The sequence below is a fragment of the Peromyscus californicus genome, unplaced genomic scaffold (assembly GCF_007827085.1).
Source record: "Peromyscus californicus insignis strain IS unplaced genomic scaffold, ASM782708v3 Scaffold_7__1_contigs__length_154581171, whole genome shotgun sequence".
NCBI lineage: Eukaryota > Metazoa > Chordata > Mammalia > Rodentia > Cricetidae > Peromyscus > Peromyscus californicus.
This window is the reverse complement of record NW_026294595.1, coordinates 46573870-46600831: the sequence shown is the minus strand read 5'-3', so window position 1 is coordinate 46600831 and position 26962 is coordinate 46573870. Positions and strand designations below refer to the sequence as shown.

Sequence of the window (26962 nt, the reverse complement as noted above, 5' to 3'; positions counted from 1 at the left end):
CTTCCTGGACAGGTCATGCCAAGGTGTAGGCTAATCAACTGTGGATGAAAATATCCTTCTTGCAGACGTCCAAACAAATGTCTTTTATGTTATCAGTGTGAAATTGCTTTCCTAATTTTACACATAATTTGCATTCTTTTGCTACTAAATAGTTGAATATTTTTTCATTTCATCCCTAACTTGTATTTCTTTCATGAAGTATCTTATTTTTCTTTTATTGAAAAATATTTTTCTCACATTCTGATTAGTTTCCCCTCCCTCTACTCCTCCCAGTCCCCCCCCTCCCCTTGCAGCATGAAGCATGTTAAGAGTTTTTGTTGTTGTTATTAAAATGCCTCTTCCTTGCTTATTACAGAATGTGGCAGTGGGAATTTTCGCTGTGGCAATGGATACTGTATCCCTGCAGCCTGGAGGTGTGATGGGACCAGAGACTGTTTGGATGACACAGATGAAATTGGCTGTCGTAAGTGAGAATGAAGAGCGAGACCTGACTCTGTTTTGAGTGACATAAATAAGTGCTGTATGATGTCAGCTGAGAGAAGGGTCATGCTTTGGCAGACCCAGGACAGGGCTAAGGCTTGTGAACTGGCCTTAGTGGTAGGAAGTCTTGCTCCCTTTGGAGGGAGGGACTCTGTTTACACCAGTTCCTCGCTGTGAGCCTGTGACCTTTACTGAGAAGGGGTTTGTACTGAGTTTTAAGTTTTAAGGTTTGCCGGTTAGTCTCCTGGGAAATTTTGTAAATCAAAAGATGTATGCGAACTACTGTGGTTTATAGTTCAGGGGGAGCGTCTTTTTATATGTAAAAAGCTGTCGAGCAACTTGTGAGTTACCATAAAGAACATAACAACAGTTACTTAAAACAGCTAGGTAAAACCTGAAATTAATTTTAGTTATTTATATCTACTTTTAGAAATCATTTTCACACATTTCTTTATGTAAATATCCCTCAGCATCATTCCGAGTAGGTTTCAGATCAAGAAATAACCTCAGAGTAGTTGAGTCACTTGTCACAGCTCTCAAGTCACTGCCCCCACGTCCTTTGCTCTCCCGGACTAGGACTAGTCGGAGGCGGGTGAGTCACTGGCTGCTTTTTGACAGGCAGGAAAACAGGCGGCAACATGAGTGTTGTTTTGAATGGGCCCCTCCACGGCACAGTTGGGCAGTGACACTTCAGTGATGCATTTGAAAATGGGGGGAAGGAAGAACAAAGGTTAGGGGCTTCTTACACTTTCATGCACAAACTGCTCACCTGGGAGCTGGTAAAAAAAAAACTGTGAGTTTTCATTCCGTGTTGAGGTAGAGCCTGCTAGTTTTGCAGTCCCACTAGTCCCTGGGTGGTGCTGATGCTCTTATTTTCTGAATCATCCCTTAAAGGAGCAGAATATGATCTTGTGAATCTCTGTCATATCCTTTAATAATACACTCTGACTCCTGTTTTTAAGTAATGGGCAGAACGCACAGGTAGTCTAGGATAGAAGCAAACATGGACAGTGGCACCCTATGACAACATCCACAGTGCCTGTGACAATGACAGCTAGCATTCCATGGCTCTTAGACACACGTCATTTACTTTGTTTTTAGGGTGCTTACATTAAGACTCAGAAGTCACAAATTCCTAAAACAAGTAAATGTGGCAATAATTATTTCACTCTTGGTTCTCTCTTCACATTTCACGCACTTTCCATTTGTCATGACACTTTACTATTGGATGTTAGAAATGTAACAAAAACACTAGTTAATTTTTTTTAACATAAATAGGATTTTGATAATTTTGCCTTAGATCTGTGTGTATGTATGTTTGCTTTTATACATTGTTTGGGATCACCTGTTTGGATGCCATTGATGATGTGACAGTCAACTCGGGCAGGCTCCTCTAATGGTTATCGACTAGTTACTCTCAACTGTGTCGAGTGAGAGTTGACATAGGTTCTCTTCAGGCACTGCTGCTATATTACGGGGCAGAGGTCTGCCAGCAGACGCCCTCTTGTTTTGTTTCAGCTCCCCGTACCTGCAGATCCGGCTTTTTCCTGTGTCCTGCTGAGCAGACCTGCATCCCCCACTCCTGGGTGTGTGACCAGGACCAGGACTGTTCAGACGGCGCAGATGAACGTCAGAATTGCCGTAAGTGTTGATGCCGGGGTTTTCTTCTGGTTCTTTGACCCCTGAAGTCTAGCCTCTTAGAGACAGGTGATACCGATTCTTCAACACAGGGCTGGGTCTTAGACTATCTGGAAATACCTCTGGTAATCTCATTCAGAGGCTGTGTCATACACGATGTGGCTAACTACAAAGAATTAGACCCCCGAGGCTTGGAACTGGTTAGCTTCCCCGGCTTTAATTTGAAGTATAGCCAAAATTAAAATAGTAACAGCGAGTGAGCCCCATCTCAGGATGGTCCTGCCACTCTTAGCTCTGTGGGCTGATAACTCAAGTCTATGCTTAGGTGCCAGATCTTCTGCCTGCCCTTTATGGAGATAGATTTCTGTGAGTAGCGACAGGTGTAAAAAGAGATCAGAGTCCCTCTGGAACCTGTGCTGGGAACACAGAGGCTATTGGTTCTCATCTGTCCTTCCTTCACTGCTCATGCTCGGTCACCAGCCCCTGCCTGATTTGTCTCGGTACCTTTCTAAGGCTTAGTGCTACTTTCCTATTCACAGAGTGCTTTTTCTCTGAGTGCCAAGTGTCTGAGGTGTAGCCTGACCCTGCTGCAAAGGCCCGCTTAGGCTGGGGGGCCTGGATTTGAGGCCATTTGGGCTAAGTAATGAGTTCCAGGCCAACTAGGGTGACAGAGTGAGATCCTGTCTGAAAATATAACAAAACTAAATATCCAATGAACTGTTTGCCAGCCACGATATGATTTTCAGTGGCCTCTGTGAAGATACTGATGCTTTTGCTTCCATGTCATTTCCTTTCTGGTCCCTTGTCCCAGCCTTCTCAGCATGTGGCCTGGGTGCTCACTCACTGTTGGTCTTTTGTTCATCTGGGTCAGTTATTATTTGCCCCCAGCCATGTGTGTAAAGTGTCTCAGTCTATTTTTCTATATGAGAGGAAGGTGTTATTGCCATGCCCCTCCCACCCCCCAACTGTCTCCCTCTCCCTGTAAAGTAGCCGAGGCTGGCCTGGAACTCTGACCTCTTGCCTCTCTACCTTGCCTTCTCAGGTTCTGGAGGTATAGGCATATGCTACCTCTCCTTCCTGTGACACTAAGTGCCGCAATTCCTGTGTGTCTGTGAGCCACACCTGTCGTTTTCCTTTTTAAAGATTTATTTATCCATTAATTTAATGTGTGTGTGTGTGTGTGTGTGTGTGTGTGTGTGTGTGTGTGCGTGTGTGTGTTTTTACCTGAATTTATGTGCGCCATGTGCCTGTAGGAGCCTGAGGAGGCCAGAAGAGGGTGATGGATCTTGTGGAACAGGAATCATTGGTGGTTGTGAGCTATGATGTGGGTGCTGGGAATTGATGCCTGGGTCCTCCCCAAGAGCAACAAGTGCTCTTAACCACTGAATTATCATTCTACCCCTGTACTTACCTGTCTTTGCTTAATGCCCATATCTTATTTGCCCTCTGTAATATACCTTTTAAATGCATATTGCACTCACCACATGTTAACTAACAGAATTGTCTGCACTTCATAGTGTAAGGCCTTTGCTTTTACACGTCGGCACTGTGAAGTGTGCATCCACTGTATGTTCTCTGCTTGTTTTTTTCCTTAACTATCATCGTTCACGTTTGGCAATCATCAATGGGCCAGCCTGCATTTGGTAATAATGTTCTCTTTTCTTCTTCCCAGCTGGGACCACATGCTCAAGTCAGCAGATGACATGCTCCAATGGTCAGTGTGTTCCGAGGGAATACAGGTGCGACCACGTCAGTGACTGCTCCGATGGATCTGACGAGAGAAACTGCCGTGAGTCCGCCCCAGTCTCTGCACAGTGTTTAGTTTCGCCTTTGGCATTTTAATCAACTTGCTAGATTTGTTGATGGACAGAAACGCCTACAATACGCCTCTTGTTGTTGAAATCTCCTGGCAGATTCTTTTGTGGATTAGGGGTGATGGTCTGATAGCAAGTCTATTTTTAAGACACTCTGTCCTGCCTTACTCAGCATGTCACGTTTTTGAAGTAAGAAACTTTAAAGATTAACAGAATTCCCAAAGCTCATTGACTAATAGAGTACAAAATTTATTTTGGTCAAAAAAACTATGGTTTTATTACATTGCTTTGATTATGTTTCTAGGTAAAATTTCTCAATTTTTCTCCTTTTGGTTGACTATATTCCAGATTACTCTGGAAAATAGTTACGTTTTGAAAATGTATTTCTGTATAATGTTAGCTAGATTGGTTTGTAACTGTTTGCCACAAAGTAAGGCATATAAATCAGTATTCTCTGTGTAGTGTATAAATAATAACAGTCAAAATAGAAACTGCTGTATTGTATGCTATGAAATAAGCAAAGAGGAATCTGTTTCCCTTGAAATTTATATAAAACTGTCAGGCGCTGAGTGTGATTGGGAGTAGAGGCCAGCAGGCCAGCCACCAAGTCACCATAGCAAGTTCTGGGCTGGCCAGGGTTATACCGTGAGACCCTATATGGGAACACGGACGTTAGGGCTGGGGATGTAACTCGGTTGGCTGAGCGTTTACCTGGCCTGCATCACGATCTGGATCCCCAGCCGTGCATACACCAGGTGTGGTGGTGCACCTCTGTAACCCGATCCTGGAGGCAGGAGGACCAGGAATGCCATTTCTGTTTTCTTTCATTTTGGACGTTATGCAGATAATTGACTGGACACTGGTTATTTTCGAATTGGTAGGATGTGGGTGTGTGTGTTCATGAATCAAGGACTTGCTACTTTGTGAAGCAAACATTAGGTCCTTCACCACCACACAACGGTGGTAAATGGTATATTATGGCACTCTGTGATTTCAGAGCTTTATAAATTCCAGTACTAGGACAGCAGGTCAGGCATCATACTTTCTTGCAAATATAGGAACTAAACCGTCAAAGGGTATAGACTGCCATGCTCAGAGTCTGGCCACTACCAGAAGGAGAAAGGTCCATCATTCACTAAGAGAACACCAGAAGCTTGTACCACCAGACCACAGGCTGTGTCTTTCTTTATCCCTTGTTTACAAATGTGTAAAAATGAAGCTTTATTCCAAATGTACTGCGACTGAAGGGATGCTACTTTGAGAGAGGAAAAGGCAGATGAGGCAGTCTTTGGGGTGTTTCCATGTGAGTAAACTCCAGCCAAGGCCAATGTTGCTAGTACAACTTGCTTTGGATCTTTCAGGGAAAACTGGGTGGGATACGAGCATGTAAGTAGCCACAGTGAGAAAGAGAAGAGGAAGGGACTGAGCTTTTAGATTAATTAATTAAGTGTGTGTGTGTGTGTGTGTGTGTGTGTGTGTGTGTGTGTATACACACATACATTTACATCCACATGGGGCTCCCCATGTGGGTTCTGGGGATTGAACTCAAGTCTTTGGCCTGGTGACCAGTGACTTTATTTACTGAGCCATCCCACCAGACCTGAAACACTCTTTGAAATACAGATGTTCTTTCAGTGCAAGTGCTTGGTAAGGTGAGGAGAGAGATTCATAGTCTAGATCCCTGCCTCTGGAATGAGACATGTCAGGTTCTCTTCAGTACACATAAGGCCTTAAGAAAATCTCCTCTATTTAAGGAGTTTTGCAATGACAAGGTCTCACTGCCTCTGCCTCCTGAGTACTGGGATTAAAAGCATGTGCTAGCATACTAGTAGATAGTTTGTATTTTACAAGTTATTCTTTATGGCTTTTTACTGTGGAAGACTTATTTTAAAGTTCAGGCAAATGCTCACACACATAAACAAACAAACAAACAAACAAATAAACAAATAAAAACTCAAAAGGAGGATGGGGTGGGAGAAGGGGAGGGGAGGAGGAGGAAGAGGAGGGTGAGTCATGTCGATAGTTTTAGAATTTTCCAGTCTGGATTCTGTTGGTTGCATTCTTTGTTCTTCATGTTTTTTTCTGTCTCTTGGATCTCCTGGAAATTAGCTAGATCTAAAGTTGTCACTCTGGCCCCAATGGCATCTGAGAATTCAAGACTCCTCTGTGTATTGTGGGGTATGTCTGTCTACTAGATGCCCGTAAGTAGCACATGCTCATTGTGGCAACACAATGTCTTCAGACATTGTCAAATGTCTTCTGGAGCAAGACCACCCTCTTGCTGCTCCAGCTGAAAATGACTCAGACAGAACAGATGTATAGACCTTCTAGAAGGGGATGTCGCATCAAAGCAATAATACTCTGTACAGCGTGCTGTGCCAAGCTGTCTATGTTAGTGGGTAGTGATAATCATTGCTGAGATCCATGTCATCAGTGATGCTTAGCTGTTTTAAGCAGCTTGGACATGCAGCAGCTTTAGTGTTCCTGTGTGGTCAAGGGTTAAGTGAGACTTAACCAGAAGCCAGGCACATTTTCTCTTGCTTCTGTAATTATTCTGCCCAGAAGTCATTGCTCGTGGACAAACGCAAAACAAGATTATGATTATGACTTACGTTTCTCTTTTCTCAGAGATAAGGTTGTATCTTATGGGTCATGATCTGTCAGATACTTAGAGATAACTCAGACAATAATGGATGTAGAAAAACTCCAGATAATTTATTTCCCTAATATTTGAAGACCAAGAAGCTTGGCTCTATTATTTGTAGCTCTGCCAGTGAGACCAGACCTCTATGTTATGATCCCTACTCTTTCAAGTTTCTAAAGCCAAGACATTGCCCTCCAAGATAGAACACCTTGTGTCCATTCCAGGAATTCCTTTCCAGAACAAAGAATGATGTGCTGGAGTCTTCTTAGGGAGGTGGAGATGGGGGCGGGGAGGTAGAGAATGGATGGGAGAAAGGCAGAAGGATTAAGGGCCCAATAAATGGATCATCTATGACCTCAAAGTGTGAGATAGGCATTGGTGACGCATGTTTGTAATCCAGAACATGGGAGGCTGAGTGAGGCAGGCGGACTCCTGAGTTTGAGGCCAGGCCTTCTGCGCCACCCCCCTCACATAAATTTCCTATGACATAAGAGATGCTTAATGCATCTGTCCATTTTGCCTGCTGTATTTTCATGTACTGTTGGTTACTCTACACCTTGAGGAATATTTCTACCTATGTTAAAAGCTTTGAAATAGGTATAGTACAGGCTCACCCCCCACCGCTCCCCTCCAGTTATTTTATTACTCAATCTGGTCATCTGTAAAATGGCACCTGATATTAAACAGCTTGTCTGCTTCTTCTTTTAAAGGAACAGAAAGACTGAAAACTGCAGCCCATTTTACTTGTAATGGGATTAGCATCAAGCAAAACCACTCATGCAGAGTCTTAGATAAACATCAGAACAATGCCCCAATTATGGGTCATTCATTTAATATACCGCAGTGACTTTCGGTTGCTCGAAAATAGTGGCCATTTTCAGGGAAGTGAAAAAGATTATTTCATTTTATTGAGCACCAGATAGGAATGATTCTGGTGCGAGTAAAACTATCGCTAATTATCGTGGGTTTGCAGCCCTCTCTTTGTGACTTAGGAATGCTAAAGAAAGGGTAAAATCCCTGTTACAATGGAGGCTTTCTTGCTGGTCAGCGGAGGTATTTGGTCTGCCGGCAACCGCGCCTGCTTGGTCCCTGATGGTTCATTTCTATTGGCTTTCTTTTCAGAATTTAAACACTTTTTCTTTATATGCCTAACTGCGGAAACTCCAACTGAGGCCGCAGTTGGAAGGGGTCAGGAAGACAGTTGAAGTCATGCTGGACTGTGAGGGCTCTCAGGAAGAACACACTGTCCTGCAGCCTCTGTTCACAATCCGATGCCCAATGAGCCTTGTTCAAGTGACCCTGGCACACATATCCCAGTACAGTTGTACCTGCTTAGCATTCTCACACCGAGCCAGGATTCTGGGTCCTGAAATTTGAGGAAAAAGAGGGGAAAAAACTTAAATTTAGTCTCCATCAAACAAGAATTTTATAAATATCTCCTACCTTTATGACAATTTTAAGATCACAGTTAGTTGTTGCCCAAATCCTCTATCCGTGTCACAACAAGGCCACACACAGTTGTCCTTAAGGACTCCTGCCTTTTTTTTTTTTTGAGATATGCTATCACTATATAGCCCTGCTGGCCTGCAAACGATCCAACTTCAGGAGGATTCTTGTCAATGGCCGCAGTCATCAATGTTTTGTTATATACATAATGGTTCTTGAGTTATTATTTTGTAATATTCTGGATAGCATTTATGTTGTCTGTTATTCCATCCCCTCAAACAGGATGAGAATTCCACAAGATCAGGAGTTTTATTACATAGCTCCATCTAAAGTGCCTTGATATTTGTGGTATAAAGTAACAGTGATTTTTTTTTATATTAGTTCGGGTTTTTGAGACATCAGTTTTCTATGCAGCCCAAGCTAGCCTGGAATGCATTGTATAGATCTCTTTCAGAGTAATGGAGTTACAGGCATGTGCCACCATGGCCAGCTTATTAGTACATTATGTATATATTCATTATACATGATAGTCTGACACAATTTACAGGCTGTAAGAATTTTGATTTAACTTGCCATTCTCTCTCTCTCCCCTCCCCCCACCCTCTCAACAGGGTCTTGCTATGTAGTCTAAGCTGTCCTCAAGCTCAAGGTCCCTTGCCCAAGTCTCCTTCCTGAGTGCTGGGGTTTCAGGTGCATGGCACTGTATTTGTTTTTTGTTTAAACTCAGACCTAAGAAGGTGGACTTCAGTATTTAAATGTTGAATAGGATCGCACAGGGTAGATGGAAAGGAAAAGAATAGAACACTGAGATGAAGGCAGTGCTCTGTGGACTACCGGGTCCACATACTGACCTGGGCTCCCAGAAGCTGGGCTAAACCACACTCTTGGATTATGGCCACTTTTACGATTCGGAGGTGTAGCTGGCTTCTGGGAATAATCATGAGGATGAGACAGGAATAGACAGGACCAAGGCTCTGACGACACGTAGCTCCACAAGTCCTTCTACATTGGAACAGTGCCACTAAATGTGGTATATGATATAAATGTGTGCACAGAAATGTGTGTAACACAAGGGTAGTTTTTGTACTTTGGCAGACTTTGCACTATTGACTCTTGGATTAGAGTTCATGTGGCCAGTTTGTATGTATGTGGGCAGGTGGAGGGAGGACTGAAGCGGCTCTCTGGGCAGTCTCAGGCAGTCTTTGTCTAATCCCAGGCCGGTGCACACAGATGCTAGGTTGAAATTGGGGACTTAACATACCAAATTGGCATCTTTGCAGAATACGCCATGAGGTTAGACTGTGGAGTTGGCCTCAACTTTCCAGGCTTCCTAAAGTAGATGGGAAATTAAGAGAAAGCATCTCACTGCCTTGAGTTACTTGGTTTTCTTTCTGTCTTCACCTTTCTCCTCCCCCCCCCCCCCCCCCCCCCCCCCGCTCCTCCCCAATTTATCCTTCCTCCCTCCCTCCCTCGCTTCCCTTTCCACAGGGTCTTTGTGTCTTGACTGGCCTGGAGTTCACTATGTGGCTCAGGCTGGCCTCAACTCCCCCACCTGCCTCGCCTCCCAGATCCTGAGACTGAAGGCCTGTGCCTTCTTGTCTATGTTCTTACAGTATTCATAGGATAATGAAGACTGTTATCTTAGAGCTGTGTCTTCTGGGGTGAATGATTCCAATCTTAGAGGTTCAGCCCCTCTACTGTATTCAGATGGCTTCTCTCTTGATTCTGGTTTGGTTTTGAGACAGTCTCTGTATAGTCCTAGCAGTCCCATATCTCACTAAGTAGACGGGCTGGTTCCTTAGATCTGGCCATCGTGCCTGGACCTTCTTGATTATGTAACTATAGCATGAAAGCTTCTTGCACAAAACCAAACCATTTAAGGGGAGAACAATGTTGTGTGTATGTTTTGTGGCACGTCAGTCTGTGGGGAACAAGTCACTCCATTGGGACAGGAAAAAAGGAAGGAGCAGGTGACATTTTTGTCTTAATTAACTGGTCCTCGTCAGTCTTTCCTGTCAACAAGGTCTAGAAAGAAACTGGTGCTCTCAGGAGTTGTTTCCTTGCATTGTGCTTTCTCAGCTTGACAATTTTGCAAGACACCGTGGTCATTGGATGACTTTGCTCCATGGTGTGTAAGGTTAGGTGTAGATTTGCCAATATATAAACTCTCAAATTATGGCTTCCTGTTCATGGCTTAGCTTGAAATTCCTTATCATTTTTAGCAAGGGAAATTTGGACCTGTTTCCTATGGGTGGATATCCATAGGGGGGATCACACCTCAAGTTATCTACACACAGACCAGAAGGTGTACAGGCCTTGTGGTTGGGCGTTGTCGTTGTCCTCCTTTGTTTGATTCGTTATCATCTTAGGTGGAGACAAAAATGGCTGTTTGTTCTTCATTCAGAGTGCTGGCCTCTGGTCATCCTGATACCACCCTGATCCGGCCCTGTTAGCTTCGGGGAAAGGGCCTTGTCAGTGGAAACTGATTAAAATCTCCTTTAAGTTTTTATTCTTGGAGAAAACAAGAGCCTTGCCCAGCACATTGATTCCAGATCCTCCCTAGCCATAACAATCACCTTAAATGTGGTAGCCACAGTCCAAACCCAAATAAATTTTCCCTCTGACAGGAGGCTTATCTGGCCAGAGCGCTGGCAGAGAGCTGGCTTTCGGCTGGATGCTGCACTCAGAAGGCTAGATAACGTGCTGACTCCTGGAACTCTCTGGTACATGGTGGTGGTGGAGTAAGGGGTGAGGGATTTGAGTGAGGCCCTCACCTGGCCATTGACATCTCTGGGAGGCAGAATTAATAAACAGTGTGGCCCATTAAAGGCACTTTTGCAAACCACAGCATCCCCATCATGAAAGGAAAACAGCAGTTTAAGTATGAACTCAGTTTTGGGCTATCGTAAATAAAGTTCTGAACAAATTTAAAGTTGTAGTTAGCCTGTTTTGTTTTGGATGTTTGATCTTATGAATTCAGTTTTCAGAAGTAGAAGGTCGCAGAGAGCAAGCAGATGGTGACATCTGACAACTGACCCCCTTCATTGCTTCCTTCACATTCTCGTAGACAAGGGTCTATGTGTTCTTCAACTTCTTTACCTGTTTTTTTTTTTTTTTTTTTTTTTTTTTTTTTTTTTTTAAGAACACTGTTCGGAGCGATACGCTCAGTTATTGTGTGCCAGACATGATCACATGCTGAGTCGTGTGCACTTTGACCTTTGGTCCACCAATATATTTTTTTTTGGTAACGACACTGAACCACCCTTCATTAGAGTTTATGGGTCCTTCAAACTCTTGGGCCCTAGGGATGTCCCTTACATAGCTGCAGGGTACTCATGGCTATGAGTACATTTCCCCTGTTGTGTGGGGAAATCTTTTGTTCCTCCAAAGGCTTCAGATCACATACCCTTCCTTTCCCAGAGTACCAGAAGCATCCCTGTGGCCATCCATCCCCTGTAGCTGTCCATTTCCCATATAAAGTGAGAAGGGCAAGATCGTTCCCTTCAGTGAGCTCCCGACACCTGGGCCACTTTCATGTTGCAGCAACTAAGGGCCCTGGTAAAGACCCTTCTGTTGAAGTCATGTGATTAGCGACGGCGTGCAACTTTGAAAACTCAGATATGGAAAAACAGTTACTGGCCTAGCTCTGGAATCTGAAAGGATTTAGGATAATTCTTTTACTATAGAAAACTGGGAAAAGATTATTTGATCTTATTTTTAACATCAGGACAAGGTGAATTTAGCTTAGCAAGGATTCTGTACACAGCTTTTGCTTGAAAAGACTTTGGGACCATGTCTGTAAAATCTCAGGTTGAATTCTTCAGCATACAGAGTTTTAGCTTCAAGGTAAGGCTGTGCTACCTATGTCACTCTGAAACGTGCCTTTTCCTTGCTTAAAAAAAAGTCTGAAGACAACTTGAGAATCACAAGGAAAATCATCCTCAATGAGGGAGATAATCAGACCCAGGAGGAGAGCACACTTGTGAGAAGGACATACAGAATGTCACATAAGATGTGGTGCCACACACCTGTAATCCCAACACTAGGAGAGCTGAAACAGGGGGATCATGTGTTGAGGCCAGCCTGACCTACATAGTGAATTCCAGGCTAGCCTGGGCTAAATAGCAAGACCCTGTCACAAAATGAAAGAAAAGTAACAAAGCAAAGCAGACATTCAAAAAAAGTCATTTGACTAAGATGCCTACCTGGGATAGGAAACTCAGTAGCAATACTGACCAGTTCTTTCTCTTTCCTCCTCCTCTTGTTTCTCCTTCCTCCTCATCTTCCCTGTCTTCCTCGATTTCCTTTCCTTCCTTCCTTCTTTCTTTCTTTCTTTCTTTCTTTCTTTCTTTCTTTCTTTCTTCCTTGCTTCCTTCCTTCCTTCCTTTTTTTTTTGTTTTTTGAGACAGGGTTTCTCTGTGTAGCTTTGCGCCTTTCCTGGAACCCACTCTGTAGCCCAGGCTGGCCTCGAACTCACAGAGATCCACCAGCCTCTGCCTCCCGAGTGCTGGGAATAAAGGCGTGTGCCACCACTGCCCAGCTCTTTTTTTTTTTTAAAGGCAGAGTTTCACTCTGTGTCTCTGGCTGGCCTGGAACTTACTATGTAGTCCAGGCTTTCTTTCCTCAAACTTAAAAAAATAACCCTCTTGCCTCGGTTTCCTGGAGTCACAGTTCTGAGCTACCATCCCTGGTAGTAGTGAACATTTTTTTCTTTTTTAATACACTGAGTGGTGTTTCAATTCTTGACTCTAAAATAAGTAAGGCAGGATCCATGAGCTCAAGAGTGTCATTATGTAAAGGACACACAGGACAGACAGACAGCCTGCCACTCCTGCACTGGACGTTGAGTTTCTGCTATGACCCAGAAATCTAGGTTAAGCATCTAGTTAATATTGATGTGACTGTGTAGATAGATTTATATGTATGCATAATATATCTGTGTGTATGCATGTGTGTGTGTATATATGCATGTGTTTATGTATGTATGTGTATGTTATGCATGCATGTGTGTGTATGTATATATGTATATATTGTAACAACTCTTCAGTCACATTTGTTTATTCGGCAACTTCAAGGTTGAAGACATCTGTACTAAGGTAGCGACTTTCCCTTTGTTATTACTGTCTGAATAACACAGTGTGACAAGTATTTGCAGGCATTTTCATTATTTGAGGAGTCACGAGCCATCTAAAGATACATGAGATGTGCGGGAGGATGGATGCAGATGATGCACAAATCCTCACTATTTTTTGTAAGGGACTCAGGACTTTTTGGGTTTCGATACTCACAGTATGATCCTGGAGCCAGTCTCCACGGACACCAAGGTACGACATGATACGTCCTTTTTAAAGCTGTTTACTAGATGTTGTTTTCTTAGGCCTGTCTTCCCTGTGTGGTATTATTCATATATGGAGACAGAAAATGAGCAGGTTGAGTGAATGGCCTTTGGCTATTTTCTCTGCTCTTGGCCAAGGTCTCCTGGTCTCTAGACTTGCTCTCTTCCCCCCCCCCCCCCTCCAGTGAGAGAAATGGCCCTTCATTTTCCAGAGCGTGTGTAGCAGTCCATGGGTTTTCCTAGGAAGGAGTTCCTTTTTGAATCATTTTATAATTCTTCAGCTTTCATCTCAAAAGTTACACACACATCTTTAGGGAGCTATCTCTTGGCTCCCATATGTTCCTATGGTGAAGTTTTGGTGATTTCTTCATTTGTGTATCATTTGCTGTGTGTGTCTTTGTTTGATTAATACACTTGTTCCTCCCCGACTATTCCCAGGAGGTCGGGGCCATCTCACATCCAGTGCCTAGCATATTGCAGCCAACTGAAGGAGATGTTCATTGAAAGGATTCGTTATTTCTTTTTCTCACAACAGATTATCCAACATGTGATCAACTCACTTGTGCCAATGGAGCCTGCTATAACACGAGTCAGAAGTGTGATCAGAAAATTGATTGCAGAGACTCCTCAGATGAAGCTAACTGCAGTAAGTCACGTGTCTTCGAGGTGTGTGTGGTAGTCAGTTGATGCTGGCTTATACTGACTTGAGAGGAACAAATGCATACAATTCTTCCCAAGCCTGTGTCCACTGGATCCATATTAACTCATTGTTTGAAATCATCCACCAGTGGGAGTTTTTGCACCATGAATTTTGGCAGAAGCTACAAATCAGGCCCTTTCAGTTCCCCATGGACTGCTTGTATCAGTGGCCACTGCCTAATATGTTACTTTTAAAACATGAGGTAGAATCTTCCAGTGAAATTAGAAGGTGATAATTCCATTAAAATTATCTTCTTTCTCTTTTTAACCTTGTGTCTCAGCTGCACTGTGTTCACACAAGGAATTTGAATGTGGCAGTGGAGAGTGCATCCTTCGTGCCTATGTCTGTGACCATGACAATGACTGTGAAGACAACAGCGATGAACACAATTGCAGTAAGGGTGTTTCCTCAGGCTGGGTCATGTGACAAGGGGTACTCCTTCCTCTCCCATATACTAACAGACTGCATTTTTCCCCTCAAGGAAGTCTCTGATGGCAGGTGAAGCCAAAAGATAACGAAAGTTGCTAATAGCTTGCATTCTTTCTTACATTCTTTGAGACAGAGTGGCAAGTCACAACATATCACAGGACTCTGACATTGACAGTAGATCTTGGGAGAAAAGGGAGCGTCCTCCTAACAATGGTTCTAGCTCCAGTTTTGAAATTTCCACTGCATTAAAGTTAGAAGTCCAGGAAAGTTTCTATGTTTGCTGTGAATGACTTTCATCATCTCTGCATCTTTCTGACCCAACAAATATCTCCGTGTGTCTTAGCTGTACTCTGAACTTCCTTTCTTGGAATACTGTAAAGTAAGAAGACATGATGATAACTGTTTTGCCAGCTCCTATGAGTCACCAGCTTCCTGGGGTTGTCTACTAACTACAATAATCTCTCACCTGCTTTGATTGGCTGGTCCCCACCTCCCTGTTTTTCTGGGAGTTAGGCATGATTGTCTTTTTGGAATCTGGGCACTAAAGAGAGTTAGGCACTGTGGGATGGGTGACTCCGTCAGTGTAGATGACAGTCAATGCTTGTGGTAAAGTCAGTAAATGCTGAGTGTTGGCACGGCTGGCATCTTGATCTCACTGCACAGCTCTGTTCTCTAGCACCTGAGTTCATTTCCTGGAGGCAAAGCTGCTATTATTTTTGCCTCCTTTTCTTCTTCCTCCCTCGCCTCCTCCCCCGCCATGTTTGTCAAGTATTAAGGCTCAAACTGATGTAGAAGCATCAGTTTCTGGGAGCTGAATGCAGGCAGTGGATGAGCACGTTGATTTTCCTCAGGGACTGTGCCTTTGCAGTGCTCTGCTGCTCTTTTTCAGCCTATGACACATGCGGAGGCCACCAGTTCACTTGCTCCAATGGCCAGTGCATCAATCAGAACTGGGTCTGTGATGGAGATGATGACTGCCAAGATTCTGGTGATGAAGATGGATGTGGTAAGGACTAGACATGAGTCCCATCAAGAATCATAATCCTCTCCTTCCCATCTCTAAGGAAAAGTAGGCAGGACAGTTTCAAGTCCTTCTTTATGCCTTTCTTTTCTTTAAGATTTATTTTATGTATATAAAGATTTATCTTATGTATATGAGGCACCAGATCTCATTATAGGTGGATCTGAGCCACCATATGGTTGCTAGGAATTGAACTCAGGACCTCTAGAAGAGCAGTTAGTGCTCTTAACCACTGAGCCATCTCTCCAGACCACTTTTGTTTTCCCTTCAAGACTACTTGTCCTACTGATGCAAAAGTAACAAGCCTGGGAAGGAGGGAAAATGTAATTTGTTTTAGGCTTTAGAGCCTTTGAAAATGCCTTAGGCCTGTGGGAACACGTGAGCTTCTATTTTTGAGTCACTGAAGGATGGGCCGTGCTGGGAACATTGGAATGGAATTCAGGATGGGCAGGTACAGGCAGCTTCCCATAAACTGTCATTTGAGAAGGAAATTGCCCCTGGTATTCAGTATGTTGCTGTCACCAGCGGTTCCTCCTACAGTTCTGAGTTATCTGACACTCACCCCATACAGCAGGTTTCACTCTTATTCTGGAAGCATCTACTCATTTTATGTTTCTGTGTTCCAGAGGGTGGCCTTCCCATTTCTGAGTTGTCATTTTCCTTTGATGATCAGTGTTTGTTGGCTGCCTCATTCAAAAGAAGTTATGTGATCCTAGAGGATATTAGGAAAAGGCTGGTGGTAGACTCTACTGCAACAGATAGCTTGTCTGGATTTTTGTTTCTCACCCGGCCCGTGTCTTCTTTTAACCATGGATCATTAGGAATGGCATAATCCCTACCTAGGGTGGTCTATAACTCTCCTTTCTTCCCTTTCAGAAAGTGATCACCATTATCATACCTGTTACCCAAGAGAATGGGCTTGCCCAGGGTCTGGACGATGTATCTCAATTGATAAAGTTTGTGATGGAGTTCCAGACTGCCCAGATGGAGAGGATGAAAATAACACCACGATTGGAAGACACTGTAGTGAGTGTGGGAACTGTATACGGGATGTTTTTAGAGCAGATTCTCAAATGCCAGCGATACCAGTTGACACCTGCACAACTCAATGGCTGCTCCAGGGACAAACATTTATTTCTCGTGGTGGTTCTTGCCTATACAAAGCCAGGCTTGGTTGGACAATGGTGGAAAGAGTAAGCCCTAGCATTCAAGCATTTTTAAAATTTCTGCAAGTGTCATGCTTGGCTGAGTCCAGAATGGAATGAAAGCACATGACAATAGGGAAAATTGTTTGAATAACAATTATGATGACTCTAATGCATGGGAGATTTTTTATTTCATGCGATGCTAGGACTTAGTGTGATGCAAATGCCCTACCCACTGAACTCTGTCCTCTGTCTTGTTTTATACATTGGATATTTTTGCCTTATATTGATCTTATTAGGATGTACTAGAAAAAAGGAACTTCTGGTTCCTAGAGTGTGTGTGTTTGGTTCTCTTCCCTTGGTTCTTAGGATAGGTACTATTTTCCAGTGCTAAAACTGAACTGACTATGTAGTGTACCACCACACCCTCTTTATCTCCTTCCTCCAGTTAGCCCATCTATTCTGTGAACATCTCACATCTCAGAGGGGAATACAATTTTGAACTTGATCTCATCATTTGGACACTAACTCAATTGGTTTCACAGATGAGTACATGTAATTCTGATTCCAAGGACCACGCCCGCCCCCCCCCCCCCCACTGCCTGCCAACCAACCACCAACAAACAACACTTCTTATATCTAAATGCCCCTCCATTTAATTTGCAAGATTTATTATAAAAGCTTCAGAATAAACAAATGATATGCGATCATTATTCAAAGTTTAGAAAATAGACAATAACACAAAGAAAAAACTCATCTCCTGAAACCCTACTGCTTGAAGCCATCCAAGTTATCACTACCAAAGCTTATTACCCAATTTTTCATGAGTGGTACTAGTAACCACTAGTAGCCACTTAGGCCCACACATAACAGTTGTTATAACATTAAAATAAAAGGGGGCTTAAGGAACCCAAAGGAAGCATTTGCTAAATAATATTGCAGGAAGGTGGCTGGTTTTCTCGCTCTACTGCATGCTGCTCATTTGGTGTTTCCATCTGGAAGTTATTAGGCCAACTTGGTCTTGTCATAGTCTATCCACTTAAGAGCTTCTTTCCTTCTCTCTGTTTAGGTATGGGTAACTGCCCTTTACTAAACTGTGAGTACCAATGCCACCAGACACCATTCGGGGGAGAATGTTTTTGTCCGCCAAGTCACATCATCAACGTCAATGACAGCCGTACCTGCACTGGTAAGTGGCAGCTGGGAGCTCCAAGTAGTTCATCAGAGTGTGCCAGAGGGGCTACACACTCTGACACCAGGGCAGTTTCAGCCCCGAGGCTGTGGCGAAGTGACAAGCTGGAGAGGGGAGTTGACCAGTGACATGTCCCCATTCACCCACTGATTTGCTTGCTCCCTCGGGAAATATTTAAAGGCCCTGGCAGTGCTGGTTTCCTTTGTTTTTTTTTTTTTTTTTTTTTTTTTTTTTGGTTTTTCGAGACAGGGTTTCTCTGTGTAGCTTTGCGCCTTTCCTGGAACTCGCTTTGGAGACCAGGCTGGCCTCGAACTCACAGAGATCCGCCTGGCTCTGCCTCCCAAGTGCTGGGATTAAAGGCGTGCGCCACCACCGCCCGGCCTTTTTTTTTTTTTTTTAAGTTAGCATGAGTACTGTGGGGTTGTGGTACAGCGTTTTCAGACAAAAATCTGTTCCTGCTGACTCTCCTTCTATCCATCTCCCTGAGTACTTAGTGTACACTTGCCCACCGTTTTAACCTGTTTCTTTTCCTCCTTTGTCACAATGTCTTAGGCCTACCCCTCCCCAATACCTCTTTCTCTCCCTCATGGTCTCCTTTTCATAGCCCTTCAAATCCATTCCTGTACATGGGTATAAACATAAGCAAAGGGCATAGAGCCATGCTGCTTTTTAAACACTGAAAATCAGCACAAGCCAACCTCTTGAAGGAAGGGACCAGGGCTTCATCAGGTCGGGGGGCTTGCTGCTGAGTTCAGTTAGTTCCTAGACCACATGGTGGAAGGAGAGACTCAGCCTCTGACCTGCATACACACACACACACACACACACACACACACACACACACACACACACACATACACACACACACACACACACATACACACACACACACACACACACACACACACACACACACACTTTGTTTTAGGAAAGTATTTATTTCTTCTGAAAATTCTAAAATTTTATTCCAATTTATTAAAAAATGCTGAATTTGGATAAATCTAATGAAGTTACAAGCAGTTTTTACTATTAACATTGGGCTAGAATGTAAGTATACAACTATTGAATATAATTGATCTTCGTAACTATCCGTAGTCAGATGGTCACTTGGATACATTTGCAAATTCAACTTGGAAATGTTTGCTTTTAATTAAATAATTTGAGGACAAGTCAGTATGAAGGCAAAATTGTCTTGCTGGTCAATAACTTGGAGTTCTTGAAATGTTCTTAGTGTTAGTGAGAACTATGAGAGTTGGGTTTACATGCTGTCAAATGCTGAATTTTTATGTTCAGTAAAATAATCCGAGGAAATTGTCCCTGTGGTATCTGAAGTAATGTAGCTGTTCATTATTTATTTATTTATTTATTTATTTATTTATTTATTTATTTATCCTCTTGCCTCTGCCCACTGAGTTCTGAGATTATAGGCATGTGCCCCCATACACATCCAATTTTAGGTTTTTAAATATCAGCACCATGTCCCAAGGTATGCCTGTGGCCTAACTGTCCCCCTTAAGTGACTATATTTAGTCTTAAGTATTAAAATAAAGTGAGTCTGACACCTGTTGTCTTAGCACTTGGGAAACTGAGGCAGGAAGATCATGAGTTAAAGGTCATCCTTGACCTTTATATAGTGAGTTTGAGGCCAGCCTGGGCCACATGAAACCCTATGGTTCATGCCCCTCACCCTGAGACTGAGAAAAATCTAAATTATTATAAACATCTATCCATGTTTCTAATAATTTCAAGATATTTCGCAGATAAAATATTCTCTGAAACTGAGATGTTTTCTTATGTTTACTCTTGATGCATTGGGATGCAGTCAAGGATTAAACTGCACACAGGGTCATCCTCATCTGGCAGGTAGACTTCTCCATCAGCCCCCTCCGCCCCCCCCTTCCATCTGAGTGGCATTCCATTTTCCTGGGGGCGGTGCCTCATTTGTGGGGTGAGACTGCCCCTTTGGCCAGTGTCAGGCATCTCTGCTCCCTTGGCTGCCAGCATGCTGCCAATCCCATTTCCAGACTTTTCCTTCTCTAGGCATTTCCCTTTTCTCTCAGTAGAAAAGGCCTTCCAAGAGAAATACCAGAAGCCACATTCTCAGTATTACATCAGCTTTCCTTTTTTCCTTTCACAATTCCCAAAACAAGTGGCCGAGGTGGGGGTGGGGGGATGGAAGGGTGGATGGGAAGTGGGGTGTGAGGGGGTGGGATGGGGGTTGGGTGTCAGCTGTCTTGCTGTGGAAACTTGATAAGCCATGAAGTCTTTTCGGCAAGAGTGATTTGCTTTTACAGTGTGCCCCGACCTGTGCTGCCCACAACCTGTTCTTGGGCTTCTTTTCGTCTCCCCCTTTTCCACGTAGCACATTTCCTATCTTTCCAATGTGTAACTCTGAACTGAGGCTTGTGTCTACTAGAGCTTCTTCTTCTTTTTTTTTTTTCTTTTCTTGTTTTGGTTTTTCGAGACAGGGTTTCTCTGTGTAGCTTTGCACCTTTCCTGGAACTCACTTGGTAGCCCAGGCTGGCCTCGAACTCACAGAGATCCACCTGGCTCTGCCTCCCGAGTGCTGGGATTAAAGGCGTGCGCCACCACCGCCCGGCAGAAAATAAGCTTTAAACTGGTCGTGGTGGCAAGTGTGTTCTCTCTCTCTCTCTCTCTCTCTCTCTCTCTCTCTTTTTTTTTTTTTTTTTTTTTTTTTGAGCTGAGGATCGAACTCAGGGCCTTGTGCTTGCTAGGCAAGCGCTCTACCACTGAGCTAAATCCCCAACCCCTAGAGCTTCTTAAATGTCAGAGGCTCAGGTCTCTTCCTTTTTCATTATGGTAAGAAGTGGAAAGCTGACCCGGCAAGGTTTTGGTTGAGTTGTTCAGTTTTACGCATAGCCTGCTGGTTGATGTGGTGCCGAAGAAGTTCCTCGTTCTTCTGTGCCGGCAGTTGTTTTTAGGGTTTACCAAACACGTTCAGTCTGAGGCACAATAGAAGCAGCATGGTCGAACAGTGAGGGACCAGTTTTAAATTCCAGTGGACATCCTTCAGTCTCCCCCCACCCCCACCCTCTTTCGGGGACAGTCTTACAGACAACCTCATTTAGAGATGAGCTCTAAAAGTCTACATTTGAGAGCCTTTGTGACTGGAAGGCCCCCTGCCACCTGCAGGGGCCTTTTCTGTGACCTTCCTGTCAAGGATTCAAGAATGCATGATTTACCCCTGAGTTCTAAGGCTGGCTAAACTCTTTCATATTCGTTTTAAAGATGACTGTAGACGTACGCTTGCTTAAGTCGAGTTGAGATTTCAGGGGAATTGTTTTAGTTTGCTCTCTCAAGCATTTCAACTCAACACATCCTCTGCCTGGTTTTCGCTCTCTGCTCAGCTGACTCATTACAGAGACTTCAGGTGTTGGGTGCCTTCCTCGACATTGAATGTGGTGATCAAGAGTAAAATGGAGTAATCTTGACATGGAATCTTGTGTCTTTCCATCACTCATTGGCCTCTGGTAGTCTTGCCCTGGCAGTGGAGTTTCTGCGGCATGCAGGAACAATTTACTGGGCTCATTGTTTCTGATTGACAGGACATGCTGTTTGTTGACAGAATGACATTGTGCTGCAGGGTCAGGGCATGGAGGTCATTCGGCATGCAGGGTTTCACACAGTCAGATGGAGGTATCTTAGGCCTTCTAAGCCAAAAAGGTTTTTAAATTTTGTCAAAGCAGTGTTTGTTGGTAGGAGTGGGGGGCAAAGAATAGGAAAGGAAGAGACATAGATAAATGTGAAGGGGACGGGGAGTAGGCTGTGTTTCAGGTCGTGTCCATATCTTTTCTAGTTTCATGAAAGTCCCCCATTCTGCTTTCATTTTCTTATCTTATTCAACCGATGATAGATGTTTAATTAACCTTCATTTCCACAATAGGGATCTAAATAGTACAATCTTTTTTTGTTGTGGTGGTTTCTTTTGAGTCATGGTCTTACCATGTATGCACTCCTGTCTTGACTGGCACTGGTGCATGGTGAAGGAGAAAGCATCCAGTTATTGGAAGTGGTCGCAATCTTGCACAACTATCTAAAGCGAGGGTGCTAGGAAGGGCATTTGCGCCTCAGATGTCCAGTTACAGTTCCCGTCCGTCTGTTTGGTACCCATACTCTTGCTGCTCTCGGACTCCACATTCCCAGGTTTGCAATTAGACGGCGGGCCCGTGAGAGGGCTCAGTGGCTAAAGGTGATTGCCTTCGAGACTGATGACCTGAGATTAATCCTAACGTCCTCTGAAGATAATCTTGGTGTTGCTTATGACGTTGAGGTCAAAGCAAAGCCATATGGGTAAACAGAAATTCCCAAATACTTTATTTGCAGCCACAGACCAATTTTAATGAGGGGGTCATCATCCTACACATTCAAAACCGGTGCTGTATATTTGCTCTTGTTGTAATTAGTAATCATATGTAGCTATTGAGAACTTTAAATGTGGCAGACAAGACTGGGAAACTCATGCTCAGGTAACTAGGGGACAAATGGTTACTACTGGAAAAGCATACATTTTCAAGGGGAAGCATTTTTGACAAAATGCATGAATCCTCTAAGCCAATATTAATTAATAGTGAGATATAGTAACGTGAGTCTGTGGGTACACCATCTGTAAGTAAGCCTTCCCATAGGTAATGTTTTTTGGTTTTTCTCTTGATGAAAATGTTGCCAGGTGGTGGTGGTGCTCAGGGGGTAGAGGCAGGCGGATCTCTGTGAGTTTGAGGCCTACCTGGGCTACAGAGTGAGTTCCAGGAAAGGTGCAAAGATACACAGAGAAATCCTGTCTCGAAAAAACAAAAAACAAGACAAAACCCCCCACCAAAACCCAAAACAAACAAATAAACAAACAAAAACCAAACAAACAAAAAAGAAAATGTCACTTTCCTGTTTTTTTTGTGTACTTCTCTGGACAAGGATGTAATGATATTCCTGGACACAGTATCCAATGTTTCTTTCTGGGAACCCCCAAGAAATACTGATGAATATGATTATGTATTTTTTTTCTCATGGCAGATTTTGATGACTGCCAGATATGGGGAGTTTGTGACCAGAAGTGTGAAAACCGACAAGGCCGACACCGGTGTCTCTGTGAGGAAGGGTACATCTTGGAGCGTGAGCAGCATTGCAAAGCCAATGATACCTGTGAGTATTTGACTCTTACATCTCTGACCAGTCATCTTCCTTAGCTGTTGACAGAAGAAATAAGAGCATTTCTGTCCACAGAGTGGCAGTGGCCTTGTGGCCTGGAAGAAAAGATAAGCCTTAATTGTATATTATTATTAAGGTCCAATTTGTGTGAATATTTCTAATTTTATTCTTTTTCTCCCCTACCCCTTTTCAGTATTAAGCATTGAATTTAAGGCCTCAACCATGCATTCTATCTTTAAGTTTCAGCCTTTTTTTTTTTTTTTAATTTGGTTTTGCTTTTTTTTTTTTTTTTTTTTTTTTTGAGACAAGGTCTCTCTGTGTAGCCCTGACTGTCCTGGAACTCACACTGTAGACCAGGCTGCCCTTGAACTACCTACCTTTGTCTCCAAGTATTAGGATTAAGGTGTGTTCCCAGCTAAGTTTCAGCCATTTAATGGCTTTTTTATTGGCCAAGGCCATTGTACCACCCAATTAATTTTATGGTAGAATAAGAGTTATGGCTGCATTGACACCAAGTTTAATCTTTAACTTGCCTATCACAAATTATCTGTAGAATTAACTTAGAAAGCTTCAAAACATACTAAATTTCGTTTATATTTTTTCTGAATGTTGAATTTTAATTATTTTGTGGAAATCAGTCTGTCATCAGGGATTTCTGGGTGTTGATTTTAACTCCTCACCCCTTCCTTCTTGACTTCCACTAAGGCACACCCCCAGCACTTAGCTCCCTTTTTGTCCCAGTTATCACTCACACTTGGCTTTTAAATGCCTCTGGTGCCTTCTGAAACTGTACTGCTCGTGTGATTTTGACAACTACCTTTGTTCATTTTTGAATAGGTAGTGTGCGAATGATCAGTCTAGAGTGATCTTAACAGTTGGGAGGAGGTGGAAGTTCAAGGTCATCCTCAACTCCTTAGTGAGTCTGCAATAGTCTGGACTACCTGGGATTCTGTCTCCAGACAGCAAAATAAAAATATGTTCATGTTAAATTTTTTAAGTATATTTGTATTTAATACATATATAAATATATCCTTCCATCCTTGATTCTTTCTTCCAAGTACATTTCTTTTCCCACGAATAATTCCTTTGCTTCATTGCAATTTTAGAATTTTTTTTTTTTTTTTTTCCGAGACAGGGTTTCTCTGTGTAGCTTTGCGCCTTTTCCTGGAACTCACTTGGTAGCCCAGGCTGGCCTCGAACTCACAGAGATCCGCCTGGCTCTGCCTCCCGAGTGCTGGGATTAAAGGCGTGCGCCACCACCACCCGGCGCAATTTTAGAAAATTTAAAAATGCAAAACCAAAAAGTACAATTATTGATATTTAATCCCATTTTAACATTTACCAGGAAACTGTGCATACAGTTCTGCAATTTGGTGGTGTCACCATGTTCTGTATTAACTCTTTCTTGATTATTATTATTATTATTTTTGGTTGAAATTTATGAGTTAGTGTTGCACAGTGTAGCACACGTTGGCTTCTAACTCTGGGCAGTCTCCTGCCTCAGCAGCCTCCTGAGTACAATGACGGGAATGAACCCTCACTTCCTGCATCAACTACTTTTTACTATGGCATCGAATGCCATCTTTGAATGCACAGAAAGCTCTAAGAAAAATTATTTATTTCTTACGTCTGTGGGTGCTTTGCCTACGTGTGTCCATGCCCTAGTAATTGCACATCTGGTACCCGGGGAATCTGGGAGAGGGAGACAGAAAAGCTGGAACTGGAGTTGCAGAAGGTTATGAGGTGCCATGTGGGTGTGGAAATTAAACCCAGGTCCTCTGGAACAGCAGTCAGTGCTTTTCACCACTGGGCCACCCCTCCAGCCTTGCATGCACCTTTTTAAACCATCCAACCTTACGTTAAGCTGCTACAAATAAGACTCCGTGATTTCTTTGTGTTATTTCGCATACGTGGGAGTATGTAGTGTAGATTTGGAGCCGCCAGAGCCATACATTCCCAGAGTCTTTCAAACGCATTCTGTATTATTTAAACGTGACTGTAAGGTGTCACAATCCTTAGGGGACTTGTATTCTTAACTGCGTTGAACCAGCAGTGAGGACACTGCTCTAACTCACTTTGCTAAGCTTCTTTGCGACCCGGTTCGCTTCCTGCAATATTGGGAGGGTGGTTACTGTCTGTTTGTCTCACGGGGAACATCAAGGCTGACGTCAGTCGGTCCTTCACTGGTTTTGCTCTCTTCTTGTAGTCAGTGAGGCCTCCATTATCTTCTCCAATGGTCGGGATTTGCTCATTGGAGATCTTCACGGAAGAAACTTCCGGCTTCTAGCAGAGTCTAAAAACCGTGGCAAGGCTATGGGTGTGGATTTTCACTATCAAAAGCGCATGGTCTTTTGGACAGACCCCGTACAGGATAAGGTAAATAGAAAATTCAAGGGTGGAGCTGAATGGAGCCTAAAGGACCAAGTGCTGATAGCTTTTCATTTTAGGGGTGTAGAGGTGTAGGGGAGTGTAAGGGGGGTCTAGGGGGAAAGAAAGGCCCTTGAGATATTTGTGTTAATCAGCACCTCTCCATGCTATACTATTACATGTGACCTGTGAGACAAAGACAGCCATTATTTGGATTAGCCTTGAGCAACTTTTAATTTTATTCGTAAAGGAGTCCAAAAGCATAATTAAAAGAAATCATAGACCTTCCAATACTAGATAGATATTCTAGTAGTCATTTTTGAAACCTGATCACTTAAAATATAAAAAGTGCTCTCGCTTACTTGCATGATAAAAATCGGATTTTTTTCCTAACCTTCGGCTTGTACATGGAACTGTACAGTTGAGTGTTGGGCAAAAAATATTGGCAGCTTTTTATGTTACGGCCAAAATTTTTTTACATCATTTTACGTAGTAAGATTGATTTTTGTTAGAATATTGAATATAATACAGATTCAGATTCTTAAAACTTATATTTTAGAAACTCCTAAAGAGTCATGGAATTTTATTTGTTTATTCTTGCTATATTTCTTTTTAATATGAAGCCAAGTATGCCTTTATAAGGTTCTAATTAAGAGATAACACACAACATTGAAAATTTTGATCATTAGCAATTCTAGTTTGAATAAAAGTAAAAAATAAAAACAGACTACCATCGTCTCTACCGCCGCCGCCGCCGCCCCCAATCTAAACCAAGGATGAAAAAAAATGCAGGATTAAAAACAAAAACAAAAACAAAATAAAACCCTCCACAGAATCCAAACATGTTTACCTTATCTATATTCTGAACAAAATCCATTTTCTCCTGGTAACCCACAATGAAAAATATAATAGTCAGCTGTTTGTAAGGTTGAAGTAACTGATTTGTACAAAATATATATACTAAATAAAATGTAGGAGAACAGGGTCCATGCTCAGACTTAGGAAGTATATTGATTATGGCTTTTCTTTCAGGTTTTTTCCACTGACATAAATGGCTTAAATACCCAAGAAATTCTTAATGTTTCTGTTGAGGCGCCAGAGAATCTGGCTGTGGACTGGATTAATAATAAGCTTTATCTGGTAGAGACAAAAGTCAACCGCATTGATGTGATCAACTTGGATGGAAGTCAACGTATTACTCTCATAACTGAAAACTTGGGGCATCCTAGAGGAATTGCCCTAGACCCAACTGTGGGGTAAGTGATGTCAGATTCCTCATCCTAAACATCTAAGCCCCACTGATTCATTGGAGGGTAATTCTGAGTTCTTTTAGGTTCTGTATGTACTCCAGAACCCATGTTTAGTAGGTTCCTAGGCACAGAGGCTTTAGCAGAGTTATAAGTCCATATGAGGTTTTGTAATTCAAGCACACCTTCTAGTGTGCTGGAAACACCTGATATGTGATGTGAACTGTCTTCTTCCTGTTTAACCACATTTGTCTAGCTGTGGGCTCTGGTTCAGTTTAATTATTACAATACAGCATTAGTATGCTCCACCCATATTAAGGGGACGCCTCAATGTGAACCAG

The 26962-nt window shown here is 42.9% G+C and overlaps 1 protein-coding gene across 2 annotated transcripts in view; it reads left to right on the top strand.

The window, feature by feature from the left end:
- Lrp2 (LDL receptor related protein 2) overlaps nucleotides 1–26962 on the top strand; it is a 150140-nt gene that overhangs the window by 31127 nt on the left and 92051 nt on the right. For both annotated transcript variants that reach the window (XM_052725150.1, XM_052725149.1), the window contains exons 2-12: nucleotides 356–463; nucleotides 1999–2121; nucleotides 3791–3907; nucleotides 13893–14003; nucleotides 14338–14451; nucleotides 15376–15492; nucleotides 16384–16533; nucleotides 17722–17841; nucleotides 22873–23001; nucleotides 25214–25383; nucleotides 26407–26630. In XM_052725150.1, coding sequence (XP_052581110.1) covers nucleotides 356–463; nucleotides 1999–2121; nucleotides 3791–3907; nucleotides 13893–14003; nucleotides 14338–14451; nucleotides 15376–15492; nucleotides 16384–16533; nucleotides 17722–17841; nucleotides 22873–23001; nucleotides 25214–25383; nucleotides 26407–26630 — 1483 coding nt within the window. The remainder of the gene's footprint in view (nucleotides 1–355; nucleotides 464–1998; nucleotides 2122–3790; nucleotides 3908–13892; nucleotides 14004–14337; nucleotides 14452–15375; nucleotides 15493–16383; nucleotides 16534–17721; nucleotides 17842–22872; nucleotides 23002–25213; nucleotides 25384–26406; nucleotides 26631–26962) is intronic.